At 42.6% G+C, this 12,784-nt stretch overlaps 1 protein-coding gene and 1 long non-coding RNA gene across 2 annotated transcripts; one reads left to right on the top strand and one right to left on the bottom strand.

Annotated features, from left to right (window-relative positions):
* Positions 1-3,044: 3,044 nt before the first annotated feature.
* LOC109473850 lies at positions 3,045-5,905 on the top strand. Its single transcript, XR_002140453.1, has 3 exons — positions 3,045-3,158; positions 4,741-4,832; positions 5,269-5,905. It is a non-coding gene; the product is annotated as an uncharacterized LOC109473850 (long non-coding RNA).
* Positions 5,906-5,971: 66 nt separating this feature from the next.
* Positions 5,972-10,362, bottom strand: LOC109473848 (trimeric intracellular cation channel type A-like). The gene is made up of 5 exons (XM_019773959.1): positions 9,950-10,362; positions 8,187-8,343; positions 7,770-7,954; positions 7,415-7,502; positions 5,972-7,271 (listed from the first exon to the last, which is right to left on the bottom strand). Exons 1-5 carry the CDS (start codon positions 10,056-10,058, stop codon positions 6,956-6,958), a joined length of 855 nt encoding a protein of 284 aa, XP_019629518.1. The 5' UTR covers positions 10,059-10,362; the 3' UTR covers positions 5,972-6,955.
* Positions 10,363-12,784: the final 2,422 nt, after the last annotated feature.

Consider the following 12,784-nt stretch of genomic DNA (forward strand, 5'->3'; position numbering starts at 1 on the left):
TTTGGATCTAGGGCCATTGATTTGAAGACATAGGTAAGTGCTAACGTAACTATCAAAGGCTCATGTCATTTACAACAGTTACATTGAGGGGTATCCCGTGAAAATACCTGTGGCATACTGTTCACATCCTTGTCTTTCACATAGTACAATCCTTTCCGAGTCGATGAGAACATCAGCGGAAGCTTCCTTTTCTTGGCTAGACTGTCTTGGCTCAGTACAAAATTCGCTGCTGTTTCTAACGGCTTTAGACGACGTCTGTGAGCAGAGGGTGGCAAATCGACATGATGAATTGTTTGAATACAGAACACACAGAACTTTAAAAATGTGTTGAAAGTTTGGTACGTTAGTAACCATGAAAAGAACAATTTGCAAAAAAAAAAATCAAAATGTTACATTCATCGTAAGAAAGATGCATATTGTGTATACTATTAGTATAATAGAAACAGAAATTATTAGTCTTCTAATCATTAGTAGCATATCGCATTCTTTTTACCGAACTTTATGGAGTCTATTTGTTAGTTTGATCACTTTGAATGGATTCGTGTCGGGAAACAATTTGATAATTCGTTGGTAAGTTATCTATGAATCTTTCCTCACCTAAGTTCTAACAGGGCTGTTCTGTTTAACTCCCACTCTTTCTCTACCGGGTGGAGGAAATCCTGCCTCTGGCTCTGCGATTCTTGGCGTGCGGGACGTGTTCGTATAGGGGGCGCTGATGTACTGAAAGAAATGAGCTCTAGACTTACGGTGATGTATATATGTATGAAACTAAGCGGTGCTAGGGAAACGGTGGCTACAGTCATGTGAGAAATACGAATGGTATGAAGAGAGAAACTTAAGATAACATAACGTAACGTAACGTAACGTAACGTAACGTAACATAACATAACACAGCATAACATAACCAACATAACATATAACATTAACATAACACCGCAAACGGAGGATTGTGTCCTACAGACTTGTTATATAAACATAGTCAAGTCAGTCAAGTCAAAGTTTATTGCACAACGATTGTCACGGGTACAATGTATGGCAAATAATAAGATTACTAGTTGGTATGTGTCTAACATAATGCTATATATATATGGTCAACGGACATTGTATCTGACAGAGTATTATAAAGAACTACTGGCTAGAGAATATTTCGACTCTACATGTACATTCTACATTGCGCTAAACTATACACATGAAGGGTACAGTGAGCAGTTGTACCTAATTATATTAAAGATGTTCTATGGCTACTAAACAGAGTGTATACTAAGTTACTTGCCAGGAATGTTAAAATTCTACATATAAATGCTACGAAACGCTACACTATATACATGTAGTTGATAAAAAATTCAGTGACTCTACTTATGCAGCTATTCTAAGATGTCTTTTTTGCATGGCATTATAAATGTATTGACCTATATATACAGAAAATGTGTCTGGACATGACATAAGTACATGGAACGTCTCTCTAGATGTGTTGGGTAATGTTTTAGTAGTCTTACATCGGATCATCTGCATTAATTTGCGTCTCTCTTCGTCGTATGTGGGGCATGTCATCAGAAAATGATATTCGTCTTCAACTCCACCTTTGCACGTAGGACATAATATGCCGGGCAATTCAAACATATTCTAAGCCAAGGCAACTATCAAACGCATAGAGAAGGTGAAAAACCATGATGTACTTACATCTTAACGCCTGCACCGTGGAATTCCAGAACCAAACACATCCCCAGGACGCCAAGGCACACAGTTATTACAAAACCTTTCAGCATCGGATCTAGGGACAGGAAATAGAAATTTCCCACTGACAGTAGATATCATATACGAACGTTTTGCACATTTTACAATAGCCTTGCTAATACTACCAGATACTAGAGGTATGTAATGTGACCTTTATTTGAAGTTGGCAGAAGCGATCAAGAGATATGAAATGATGTGGCTCTTTTGGGTGAAAATGGGGATACTAAACAGTCAGTGAGTCACCCTGGAGACTAGACGCCGCCAGTTTGGCATATTCATGCTTCATGTCATCTGTCCCATATACACGTGTACGTGTATTGTGGCTCTGCCGACGTCTAAAACAATTATTGTCCCCTTTCGGAGCATTTCAGAGTAAGTACACGCCAAGAGTTAAGGAGATCCAGAAATGTGCTACTGCTAACGCAATAGATACACAGGTATACGACAGATCACGAAAGACTAACCCCGATTTTGTCCTCGGGGACGCCCTGGTCCTCGGGTGGGTCACAAAACATACCTGATAGATTTTCCAGTTGACTGAAGAAACTCTCGCACTGATACTCCGGGTGATATGTTTGAGAAACCCTTTCACCTGCTTGTTGAAACAAACCGTAACGGTGGACAATTAAATTCGCCAATCGATCCACTGAGCAAGGTACGAGTATCACTGTCTCTTCCTCCAAATATCTGGTCTCAAATTCCTTTATCAAGTATGCATCGGCGTTTTTATAGACAGCCATAACTCATTGATAATTCATGCGGGTCGTCTTTGGGAACAAACGTAGCGAATTCCCTCGGGAAAATAAGGCTGGTCAAAAAACGAAGACTTGACTTAAACAAACAACAACAAAAAAAGAAACCAAGAAAATATACATGACATTTCTTCACAAATTTAGATCGGAAAACGCAAATTACTTGCTGAAACCAAAGTGGTCCATCCAATCACAGTACATGTACTACTGACACTAACATGGTGTATAATATATTAAACTTTTAAAAACATTCTGCACATGTTCTGTGATGATTTCAGGTGGCTGATTGTATTTAAACGTTACCTTCAACCTACTAGACCTAGAATTTCAGACTTTGAATTTTCGTGCTAGTTGATATAGGTATAAAAGTCTCCCCGCATGTGTTCATCCTTCCACCAGGTGTTTCAATCTTTCTGCATGTAACAGCTGCAAGTCAGCCAGAGGGCCATAACGGGCTAGGAGGAGGCGCAGCACCCATGTGGCCATCTGTAATGACGTCACAGAAAATGTGAGATCCATTAGGCCAGGAGCGACGAAATCCTTTTGTGAAGGGCGATAAATATAGCCTGTATCTGCAGTCTTGGCCCAACAACATCACTCAACCTCGGGCGAAGGCACACGGTTCCATCAAGCCGCTCTACCGCTCTACGACTGTACCTTTGAATTCAAAAGGTAAGGTTCATCACTTGAACTCATATGAATCCGCGGATTCTTTACATGATCACTGATGATGTAGAACTTTTTTAAGGTATGGGCGATGCACTTCAATGTTGTGACGGCGTTTAATCTATGATACTTAGAATCAGTAGTTGCATGAAAGACTTAGCAGGATCGTGGTAGTGACGTGGGAACATTTCTGGAATATTTGGGCTGGCAAACTAGTCGTTTCTGTCAAATTATACAAGCAAGTCCATAACTTCACACTGTGCAAGTATACAAGCTGTCTGGTAGACAGACTGTGTTTCTCAGAGCTTAGGAGATCGTTAAAACGGATTGCACTGATTTGCTTACGCATGTTACATCAAAGGTACTCGTAAGAATTTCAGCGAACCGTTGACTGAATCTTAACTTTGGGTACACGATTTACTGTGAACTAGAGGTCTCACAAACTGTACAATATGTTCACTACCGACAGACATTTAGAAAGATGTCAACGGTAAACGTCGCTGACATAATGACAAATTAGCAACAAATGCATGGTAACATAAACGGAAACCAGTTAATACCAGTATCAACCAGCACGTTGGAACTGTCGAAAGGAGTCAAGAGATCGACGTTTCTAATGGAAAGGTTCTTCCCACTGATTTTCTGTGCCTTCAAAAAATGACCTCTACTTGAACATTCCTCGTTCGCTTCTAATGGGAGCTCCAAGTAAATAGCTCTACAAGCGCCTTTTGCATTCCTTCCTGCCCTTTTTTGTAGATACCGTTTGGGAACATTTTTGACAACACTGCCACAACTAGACGTGCCATATGTCTGTTTCCTGTCACGGGCGGTGATTGAAGGGATTTCAATCTTTGAAGATCGGATCTGACAGAGATAACGACAGTGATTAGATTCTCCAATTAAATCAGATGTAGGTCTTTAACTACGCCGGTGACACGAATTATGTAACACAGCATCAGGTTCTTGGTCCCAGGGCCCCTCGATGACGCATGCATACATTAGTTACACACAAGTTGGGTTGAATGGAGTGAATTTTTACGAAACTGCGCCCTGGTGGTAAGTATACCAGTGCTCGAGAGCCGCAAACTTGCCATTTGGGCAGGCTGAGAAATTGTATGCAGAAAGGCGTTCTGTTTACAGTAAATAGGATGCGGAAAGAAGCATTGCACATGTGCAATGCTGGTAAGCTGGCTGGCGAGATGTGTCGTATGATAAAGAAGGGTAGAAAGGAGAAATGTCCTTATAAGTCATTCCGTAGTGGAAATGGGACTGGTTTGGGTGTCACAAACCTTCTTCATCATTGTAAATCGCGACATCTGAACTCAGATGTATCTACCCGACAAGAACATAACGCATTCTTCGCTATTTCTATCTTCTATTTAGAAGACGTTGTTCGCATATTTTCTTTAAATAGTGCTTTAGTCAATTAAGATGACAGCGCGTAAACAATATACAGTATTTCAGTTGTACAAAAATTAGGATAAATCTTGCATACGTACTATGCAAACCATGTATTTTAAAGAAAGTAAAGGCATTGAAAGAAACGCTTGATTCTATTCTTAACTCCATCTTTTTGTCGTTGTCACAGTACTGCCTAAAACGTGAGAAGAACCATGTCTGCGCACACTCATCTTTGGTTCCTGCTCGCCTGTTTGTTATTCCTGACGTCATCAGTAGATGGTAAGTGCGGCCAGGATGGTTTCTCGACTTTCTCTTTTCAAGTGTTCTACGCACCGCACATGTCAACGTTCTAGATCAGTTCCCAATAGAGTGGCTAATAGTAGGGGACAATGCCAACATTTGAAGCCAAGGCATTGATTGTTATATTATCTATATATCAAATCAAAATATTGTAATGGAACAATGGATGTTGTACGTCACACTGTACTATTTCTTTATCCTACACTACAACCGATAGACAACTTGTGGTTCGATTGGGCCGCTATCTTCGTACTAACAATAATGTAGCAGGTCCAAATGAAAAAAATATCTTTATTGATCATACATATCATACCTGCATCATTTCTAATTATAAGATAAATCCTAGCTCAGCATGACTGAAGAATTATCCAGACGTTTCTAGTTGCCAATGATGACTGTTTGTTTCTCCTCACAGCTGCAGGAATGATGAGCGCCATGTCGGAGACCTTGGGTTTCTTCGGGATGTGGTACGGCCTCATCGGCCTCAGCATCGTCATCATCTTCGTCATTGCCTTCACCGGGTTCGTGGAGAAGTAATCTCGCGAGATTTCGTGATCACGCGGGACTTCGTGACGTAACGTGACGTTACCCCTTATCTATCACCCCCCCCCCACTTCACAACAATGTCGTGACCTTCACAACAATAGCACCTCGCGAGGCCACACAAGCTTTCTTTATATTGTGATTTTATGTTTCAATCTATACGTATGGGTTGTAGTCAAAATTCAGCAATACTGAAATATCTATTGCCATGAGAGGAAAAATGACGTTAATTCTTCTTCAGTGACAAGAAATCTATCAATATCAGAGATATCATATACGCTGGACTAAGTGGAGCAATTGGTCAATTTGAATGAGATACGTGTAAGCATCGTAGGTTTGTACGAGGGATGGAATATATGTCATACTTGCTATGGTTACGCCTAAGGGAGGTTATACCGGCTATGTAGATACAAACAGATTAGGTTTCATGTTGTGATGCATTTTTGTATCGTTGCTTATATACCCTGCAGGATTGGTGATGAAAACAAATAAATGATGTGTTAAAAGGACGTTGCCGAATGTGTGAGTTTACTGTAGATTGAATGCAGGACAAGTGGTTCGTGGTGCAAAGGTTTAATTTACGAACAAAAACGTTCATCAGCATAAACTCAAGAGATGATAGGGGTGCAGATTTGACAGTGTTCGGTTTAAGTTAAAAATCCACTGAATAGTTCTTAAGCCAACATTTACCTAGTTATTAAAAATGCACACTTGATTGTATTGAACATGATTCAATTGCAAGGAAAACAAAAAAGAATTTGCCAACAGTGGACATGTCTACCATTGAAGTGAATGAGACACGTACGTGCACGTTTACATCTAACATCAAATACAAGCGTGAACAAGTTTCATTACAACGTTAAATCTTCTTACATCTTTATTGCTTTACATCAAGACGAGATATCATAGCGTTATTAAAGTAATATATTCGTATATAGCTATTGATAAAAGTTCTTTCGTACCACTTGTGTGGTAACGTGCTACATTTCGAGCAGGGAGTAATTCGCTTCATTGGCACTTTTCAATAGAGTTCGCCTGTCTAATTTCAAAATACTGTTACTTGCCGTACAAGTAACTCCAGCATTCCTCCTATCCCATTGCAGACGCCATTCGTGTTTCAAACACTTAAAGATAGTGTAAAAAGCCCAAAATACACATTATGTGGTAATTAGTGCCCAAACACTACTGACCTAAAACGCCAAAATACTACTTGCTTCTCGTTCTTCGCACACGCCATTCTATTTATTGCATAGAGAGAATAATTTCTACAACGAAAATGGCTATCTATGACAATAGTCAATACCTCAAACCACTTTCCCAGCCGTAAAAAAGGAGGCAATAAAACATAAGCAACAGAAGTCTGGTCCACAGCCCTTAGACCATATCGAAGAACAGGGCTGAATTATCTCAGAACTCCCTCTCCCAACTTCTGGGCTGAGGCTGCCTTCCTTGGCTTGTTACGGGTGATGTCTCTTACATCTGCTCTGCACTGTCCCCTTACGCTAGCACCTGTGCACTCCAGAGTGTATTCCACGTGTTTGTCGGAGTCTTGACCGTGGTTAGTCGGCCTTGGCTGCCTTCCCTCTCCTCCTGCCTCCCGCCGGTTTGGGTGTCGGCGTGGCGGGCTCGGGTGCCGGCGGGTGGTGGTGGTGCGCGTCGGCCGGCAGACTATCCGCGCTGCCGAAAATGAAGGGACTAAACAAGTTCTCTACGGGCTTGAAGGGGTCATCAGCGTGGAAGGCCTTCATGGAGACGGCGACGGAGATGAGCCAGAGGGAGACGGCCAGGACCACCATCTCCTGACTGATCCCCATCAGGATGTCGGTCCGACCCAGGATGATCAGGACTGCTCCCACTACACACGCCTTGATCGAGCTGAACAGGATTACACACAATATGGAGGGATATTTCATTTCCATTTCAATCAGACGAAGGTTTCTTGCATTAGTTTGTGTCAATCCAACAACAAAGATATTGGCAGAAAAAAGACCTCTATGCAGTTTTATGTAACTACTTACAAGGAAGGCTTGAGGATTGCGTTGATGTCCGGTTTCCACACGCCGCGCACGGCCTGCTCGAAGTTCAGCAGGAACTCGTTACCGCATGCTGGAACAAAACAAATGCCTTATGAGACAACTTTGTGGCCCTCTTAATGTTGTTCTGTCGTTTTATTGTCATATTTACTAGTTTGATAGAAGTGTGATAGAAGATATTGGTTTCCAGTACTGATACAAGATGTTGTGGTTCTTGTAGGTAATTGCGTGCCCCCTGTTATCAAGGACAAATTATGGTGTCAGTGCCATAGTATTTCTTCTACTCGTACCAGCGACAAAGATTATTGCTAATGCAGTGAGCCAATGTCACAGTTTTCACCTTTGGCCACCCCTACGATGACCTGGGCCAGTAGACTGTGCGGGTACACTTTGGCGGCCGCCCCGATCCCCGCCACCAGTTTGCGCACGCGCGCAGTCTCCTTCAGGGCGGTGATAACAAGTTTGAGGGGCAGGATGGAGATAATCTTGTAGAACAGATCCTTCGGGCAGTAAAACAGGAGGTACCTAAAACACAAGCAAATGATTATTTATTCACAATCATTTGTTTTACATGAGCCATTGTATGAGATATGATGAGAATGTATGGCTGTGAATAAAAGAATTTTAATACATGTATTCAATAATTTTACCAACCTGATGAAATTATTTACGAAGATGAATAAGAGCATTCGCAAATTCAGAGAAATTTGATACATTTCAACATCTCTTACTAATGTTTATGAATGACTAAACTCACCAAATAGCCGATGCAAGAACGACATCTTCCGGGTGCGCTAGGAACGACAGGACGGAGTGCCCGAGCAGCAGGTCTGCCAGGATGTAGCCTCCAAAGCAGGCGATCATGGAGGCCACCCAGTTAGCCAGGGGATTACTCCGCGATAGTGCTAGAGAGCCTGGTGACAAGAACTATTTACAGAGTTAGCTGCAACAATTGACTAGGCTATGTGGGTCGACGGCGAACTCCCAATTTAGATACATCAACAAACTGGTCGGTTCAGTACAGGGTGAATTATCCTCCATTCAGAGCTATTACTGGTCTACCCCCGGAGGATAATGACATAATACGTCAAGGTCATATCCTATACTATATATACATGTACATATACAGCAGGCCGCAAGCCTGAGTAGGCTTAGCTTCTGACAGCTGCTGTTACATTACAGTTCTATATATGACCCGAAACCGAGACCTTTGGGCATACCGAACAAGAAGGTAGAATTCAAAGCACAAAATGCATGCAATGCCATATAACTATAAATCAACAATGACAGTTGATTATTGTGTTTCCCTCTTTGCAGCAAATTCACTGTAGCTATAGATTATCCACTCTGCTAGTGAATCATTTATTTACCGCAAGGTGACCTTTACAAATACATATGACAGCTTTGAAAAGGAAACACCAAAGATACAAGTACTATAAGTTGGAAGAGCAATAATATTATACAGTATTCATTTCGACTTAATCCTTTTTGAAACGGCATATCGTTAGTTTTTTAGCGGTAGTTGTGAACACCCTATACCTTTCCTCCTGTGTTTTTTCCTTTCGCATTTCACCCCAAAACATATCGAGACACCCCATAGCAACTAGACAGAATTGTCATATTTATACATGTTATATATCTATCAATACACAGAAACTGTTTGCTCTCTGTGTTCAAACTAGTGAGTTGTCATGATACCACCTACTTTGACCTGGCGAATGTTGTAAACGCCTCGTTGCATGTGATTTTTGCATGAGAACCTGTAATTTTTTTAAATCCGTCCATATGAAAGAAAATATATATTCAAAGCTACTTTGCCAGTGCAGTGGGAGAAAACTCATTTCAGCACATATAATCAATTCATTGCGGTAACGCTATATGACCACTACAGATCTAGCAGATCGTTAAAGGGAACGACAGTTTGCAATTACTCAATTTACTGTAGAGCTCTCGCAATCATCTGTGTCGGGCGGCAATTCCATGTAAACAGATATTCCAGCTTTGTGTGTGTGTGTTGCGTCGTCCCAGCATTAATGTATTGTTTTTCACACATGACTGATGATTCATTAACAAGAATGTCGGCTAACCATTAAGCAGGGCTATGTTGACTTTGCACGCGGAAATGAATTTTGACCTTAATCCACAGGGTGCTGATTTAACAGCTGGTATTGTGATCCAACCAGAGGCTTCAGATTATAGCAGGGACAAATTTGGAAGATCGTCCATCCATATAACATTACACAGCATTCCCGTTATAGGGGGCTGAGATACAGAGGGGTCGTCACACTGAGCAAAAAATACACCAAGGTCGCCCCAAACGTCAGTACGGAATATAAGGGCACCTTATACCTAACCAGGGACCACCGCAATGTTGTCTTAAATATGATGTCTAGTTCCCAACATGGAAAACGGGGCCATAGTGTGAAGCAACACGTGAACATGCGATTATGCAGGGAGGTCAGGCATGTCTAGAGTCATTTCGATGTTTATCTGAGGTTGACTACTGTTAAGGGCACAAACCTGTGTCATATCTGGTGGTGAGGATCATCAGTGTGTAATGGCAGGCGTTGAACACGGGGAACATCGGCAGGGTGGCGAACACCTCCGCCACGTCTTGTACCACCTCCATGGTCCCTCAGATTCGGGATGAAACGGCGACCGGAACCGGGACGTTAGAGAAACATCGGGGCGGGCTGCGGGGCCGCGGTTACCGGCGAGTGAAGAGAGGGGCTCCCCCTGGCCGGCGTGCCCAACATTCCCTGCATTCTGCCCACCCTCGGGTCGACGTGCGCATGCGGGGTGAACCCTGCTGCACCTGTCACCCTCCCGATACCCCTTAGTGTGAACAAACCTCCAACCTGACGGCGATTTACGACAGGTTGATCAGCAAAGAGAGCCGCTTCCCTGCACAGAACAAACAGTCTGACTGTTTCACCATTACGCGTTTGACCGTGGCAGGGACTAGCCATTTGTGAAAGCGGAGGGAGGGAAGTTAGACCCCTATTCAGAGTCAACAATCAGCCCAAAGTTCACGTTCTAAACTTCTGTGTACTTCCAAAAAGAAAGCAGCGTCACTGGTTCCACTAAGAATATTAAAAACTCAAAAGCAGCATTTGTACCGGAAACTAGGCGACAGGGCTTAAAACGCGAAGCACAATGCTTTGCTGCTATCTGAAATCCATGTAAACATAGCTTCGGTTGGTAACATCCACAAATACACATGTACATGTCTCCTTACACATACATGAGCTGTAGGATGTACCGAGAAACTTGTCTTTCCAGTCACCACCGTTCCCTCTGAACTCTGACCTCACGGCACGCCAGGGTGTGTACAGGAGCAACACAACGTGCTGTTTCTATTGAAAGTACTGACACTATATACGAGTAGTACTACAATGTAGTAGCACTATTTTGAAAGCAGTGAATTTTTAGTTTCTGCAGGAGGTGTAGCTCGTGTATTTTAAAAGAGGATGCTTTGGTTTTGTCATAATACAGGCGTTTTGGCTGCAGTGTATAATTATGCGGTATGAAGGCTGGGGACGGTACATAATGACAGTACAGGACACAGGAGGGCTTTTCAGTACCAAGGACAGGGAGGATTCATTATAAACAGGCGGAGGGAGGCTGTGGTGTAGGATTATGCAGTACTAAGGCCGGGGACGGTATATAATACTACATTCAAACAAGAGAGCCATTCAGTACCAAGGGCAGGGAGGGTTCGTTATAATACAGGCGTTGTAGAATTATGCAGTACTCAATGCTGGGGACGGTGCATAATAGTACACGACACAGTAGAGACGTTCAGTTCATGGAGACAACGCCTCACTGCGACATATGCATGTCACGGCACGTGCAAGCTGCGTGCTCCTCACGTGATACGTCTGGTGGGTAGCAGTTCAGATTCATGTTGTCAGAGGGCGCCCATATGGCTTTATCTGTCTGCCTGACATATGTCCTATTGAAATGTGAATGTCTATTTCTCTTCCCTTTCTCAGATATATGATGTAAAACAGAGTAATGCGTCTTCTGATGCAACATTTTCCCACATTTTGTGGAAGCGGACAGCACAACAAGGATCCTACGATCAGAATGAACTTGGCATGTCAACACGGCGTATACCTGTAGCCCACAGGGCTAGTTAAGTCCCTAAAGAAAAACAGCGTTTAATACTCTAGTTTATTTTATTTTATTATGGGCAATGGTCAAATTCTATACTGTGCACCACGAGTGGTTTAACCTCCAAGTGGTGCCCATGTTGAACACTGAGTCACATGTAGGTATATATCCGTTGACGTGAAACCATGGTCGTGGTTACTACAAAAGCGCGGATTTCACTCGGCTCTGTGCCATTACTAGCGTAGGCGGCGGCGGCTGTTGAAAACGCATTTCGTCCTGATGCACATCGAGTGCTTCGGTGGGTAAAAAGGGGGAAATTGGCGAATTTAAAGGAGAGATGGAGTGTGGGGGCGACAGCTACCGAGCACTTAGTGCTCACGGGAACGCGGAGAGCCGCTCATCAGACAGACGGCGTGCACCATTTCCTGCTTATGTAACACTATAATCTCTCCCTACAACAGCTAGCGTGCACATGTAATGATGGATTCCGCTAAGATTAAGCATAATTCTCCTATAATAGTCAAGGGCGAACTTGACTGGCGTGGTGTTGTACAGACCAAATTAAATCTAGTTGCAATCAATTATATGTATTCTTGTTCTTGTATACCATTGAAAACAACTATAGCACTCAGACTGTTTGAACGAAAATACCTTGCCCTTGCAATCCAATATCTTGATTCTTGCAGCGGAAGAATTTTGATGAATCAAAAGACAGAAAGGCGTTCCATAACATGCTCATCACGGTCTTGTTGCACATCGTTAGAAAGATATCGGGTCAGTCGGCATCAACTCATCTCTGAGTCTACAAGAAGGGTCGTAAAGGGGAGCTCTCTTAGGGAGGGCGCTGAAAGGGGTTGTGGCATTACACCTTTTCGCATATGCAGCGATGTCCCTACGTTTATTATGACAAATGGAAACCTGCAAGCCACTTTTTTCATTAGTTACTGAAGGTAGAAAAAAACTCCCACGGAATTCGAAACAAACCAAAACCCGCACGTCGGAACAAAATGGACTGCATGCAGCTTCCTCGTCCATATTCTACAACTACATTATAACATGAAGTATTCTTTGTGAACCTGATCTGCATTGAGCTTTATTCTGTTTGCCCAACACCGTGGCAGAAGACACGTCTCCATATTATGGCATCATATGTGCAGCTAGCGTCTGAGAGGACTAATGTATAGATAACTGCATAGTTCGATGGGCCCTGTCCAGTGAGCGCACTCTGAATTTATATAT

Source organism: Branchiostoma belcheri, unplaced genomic scaffold, assembly GCF_001625305.1.
Source record: "Branchiostoma belcheri isolate BF01 breed outbred unplaced genomic scaffold, Haploidv18h27 scaffold3, whole genome shotgun sequence".
Classification (NCBI taxonomy): domain Eukaryota; kingdom Metazoa; phylum Chordata; class Leptocardii; order Amphioxiformes; family Branchiostomatidae; genus Branchiostoma; species Branchiostoma belcheri.

Coding starts and splice junctions, on each gene's coding strand:
- LOC109473848 (XM_019773959.1), bottom strand. CDS start 10,058: ATGGAGGTGGTACAAGACGTGGCGGAGGTGTTCGCCACCCTGCCGATG. Junction 8,344..9,949: donor CACCACCAGATATGACACAG/GTTTGTGCCCTT, acceptor TCTTGTCACCAG/GCTCTCTAGCACTATCGCGG. Junction 7,272..7,414: donor GCAATCCTCAAGCCTTCCTT/GTAAGTAGTTAC, acceptor AATCCTGTTCAG/CTCGATCAAGGCGTGTGTAG.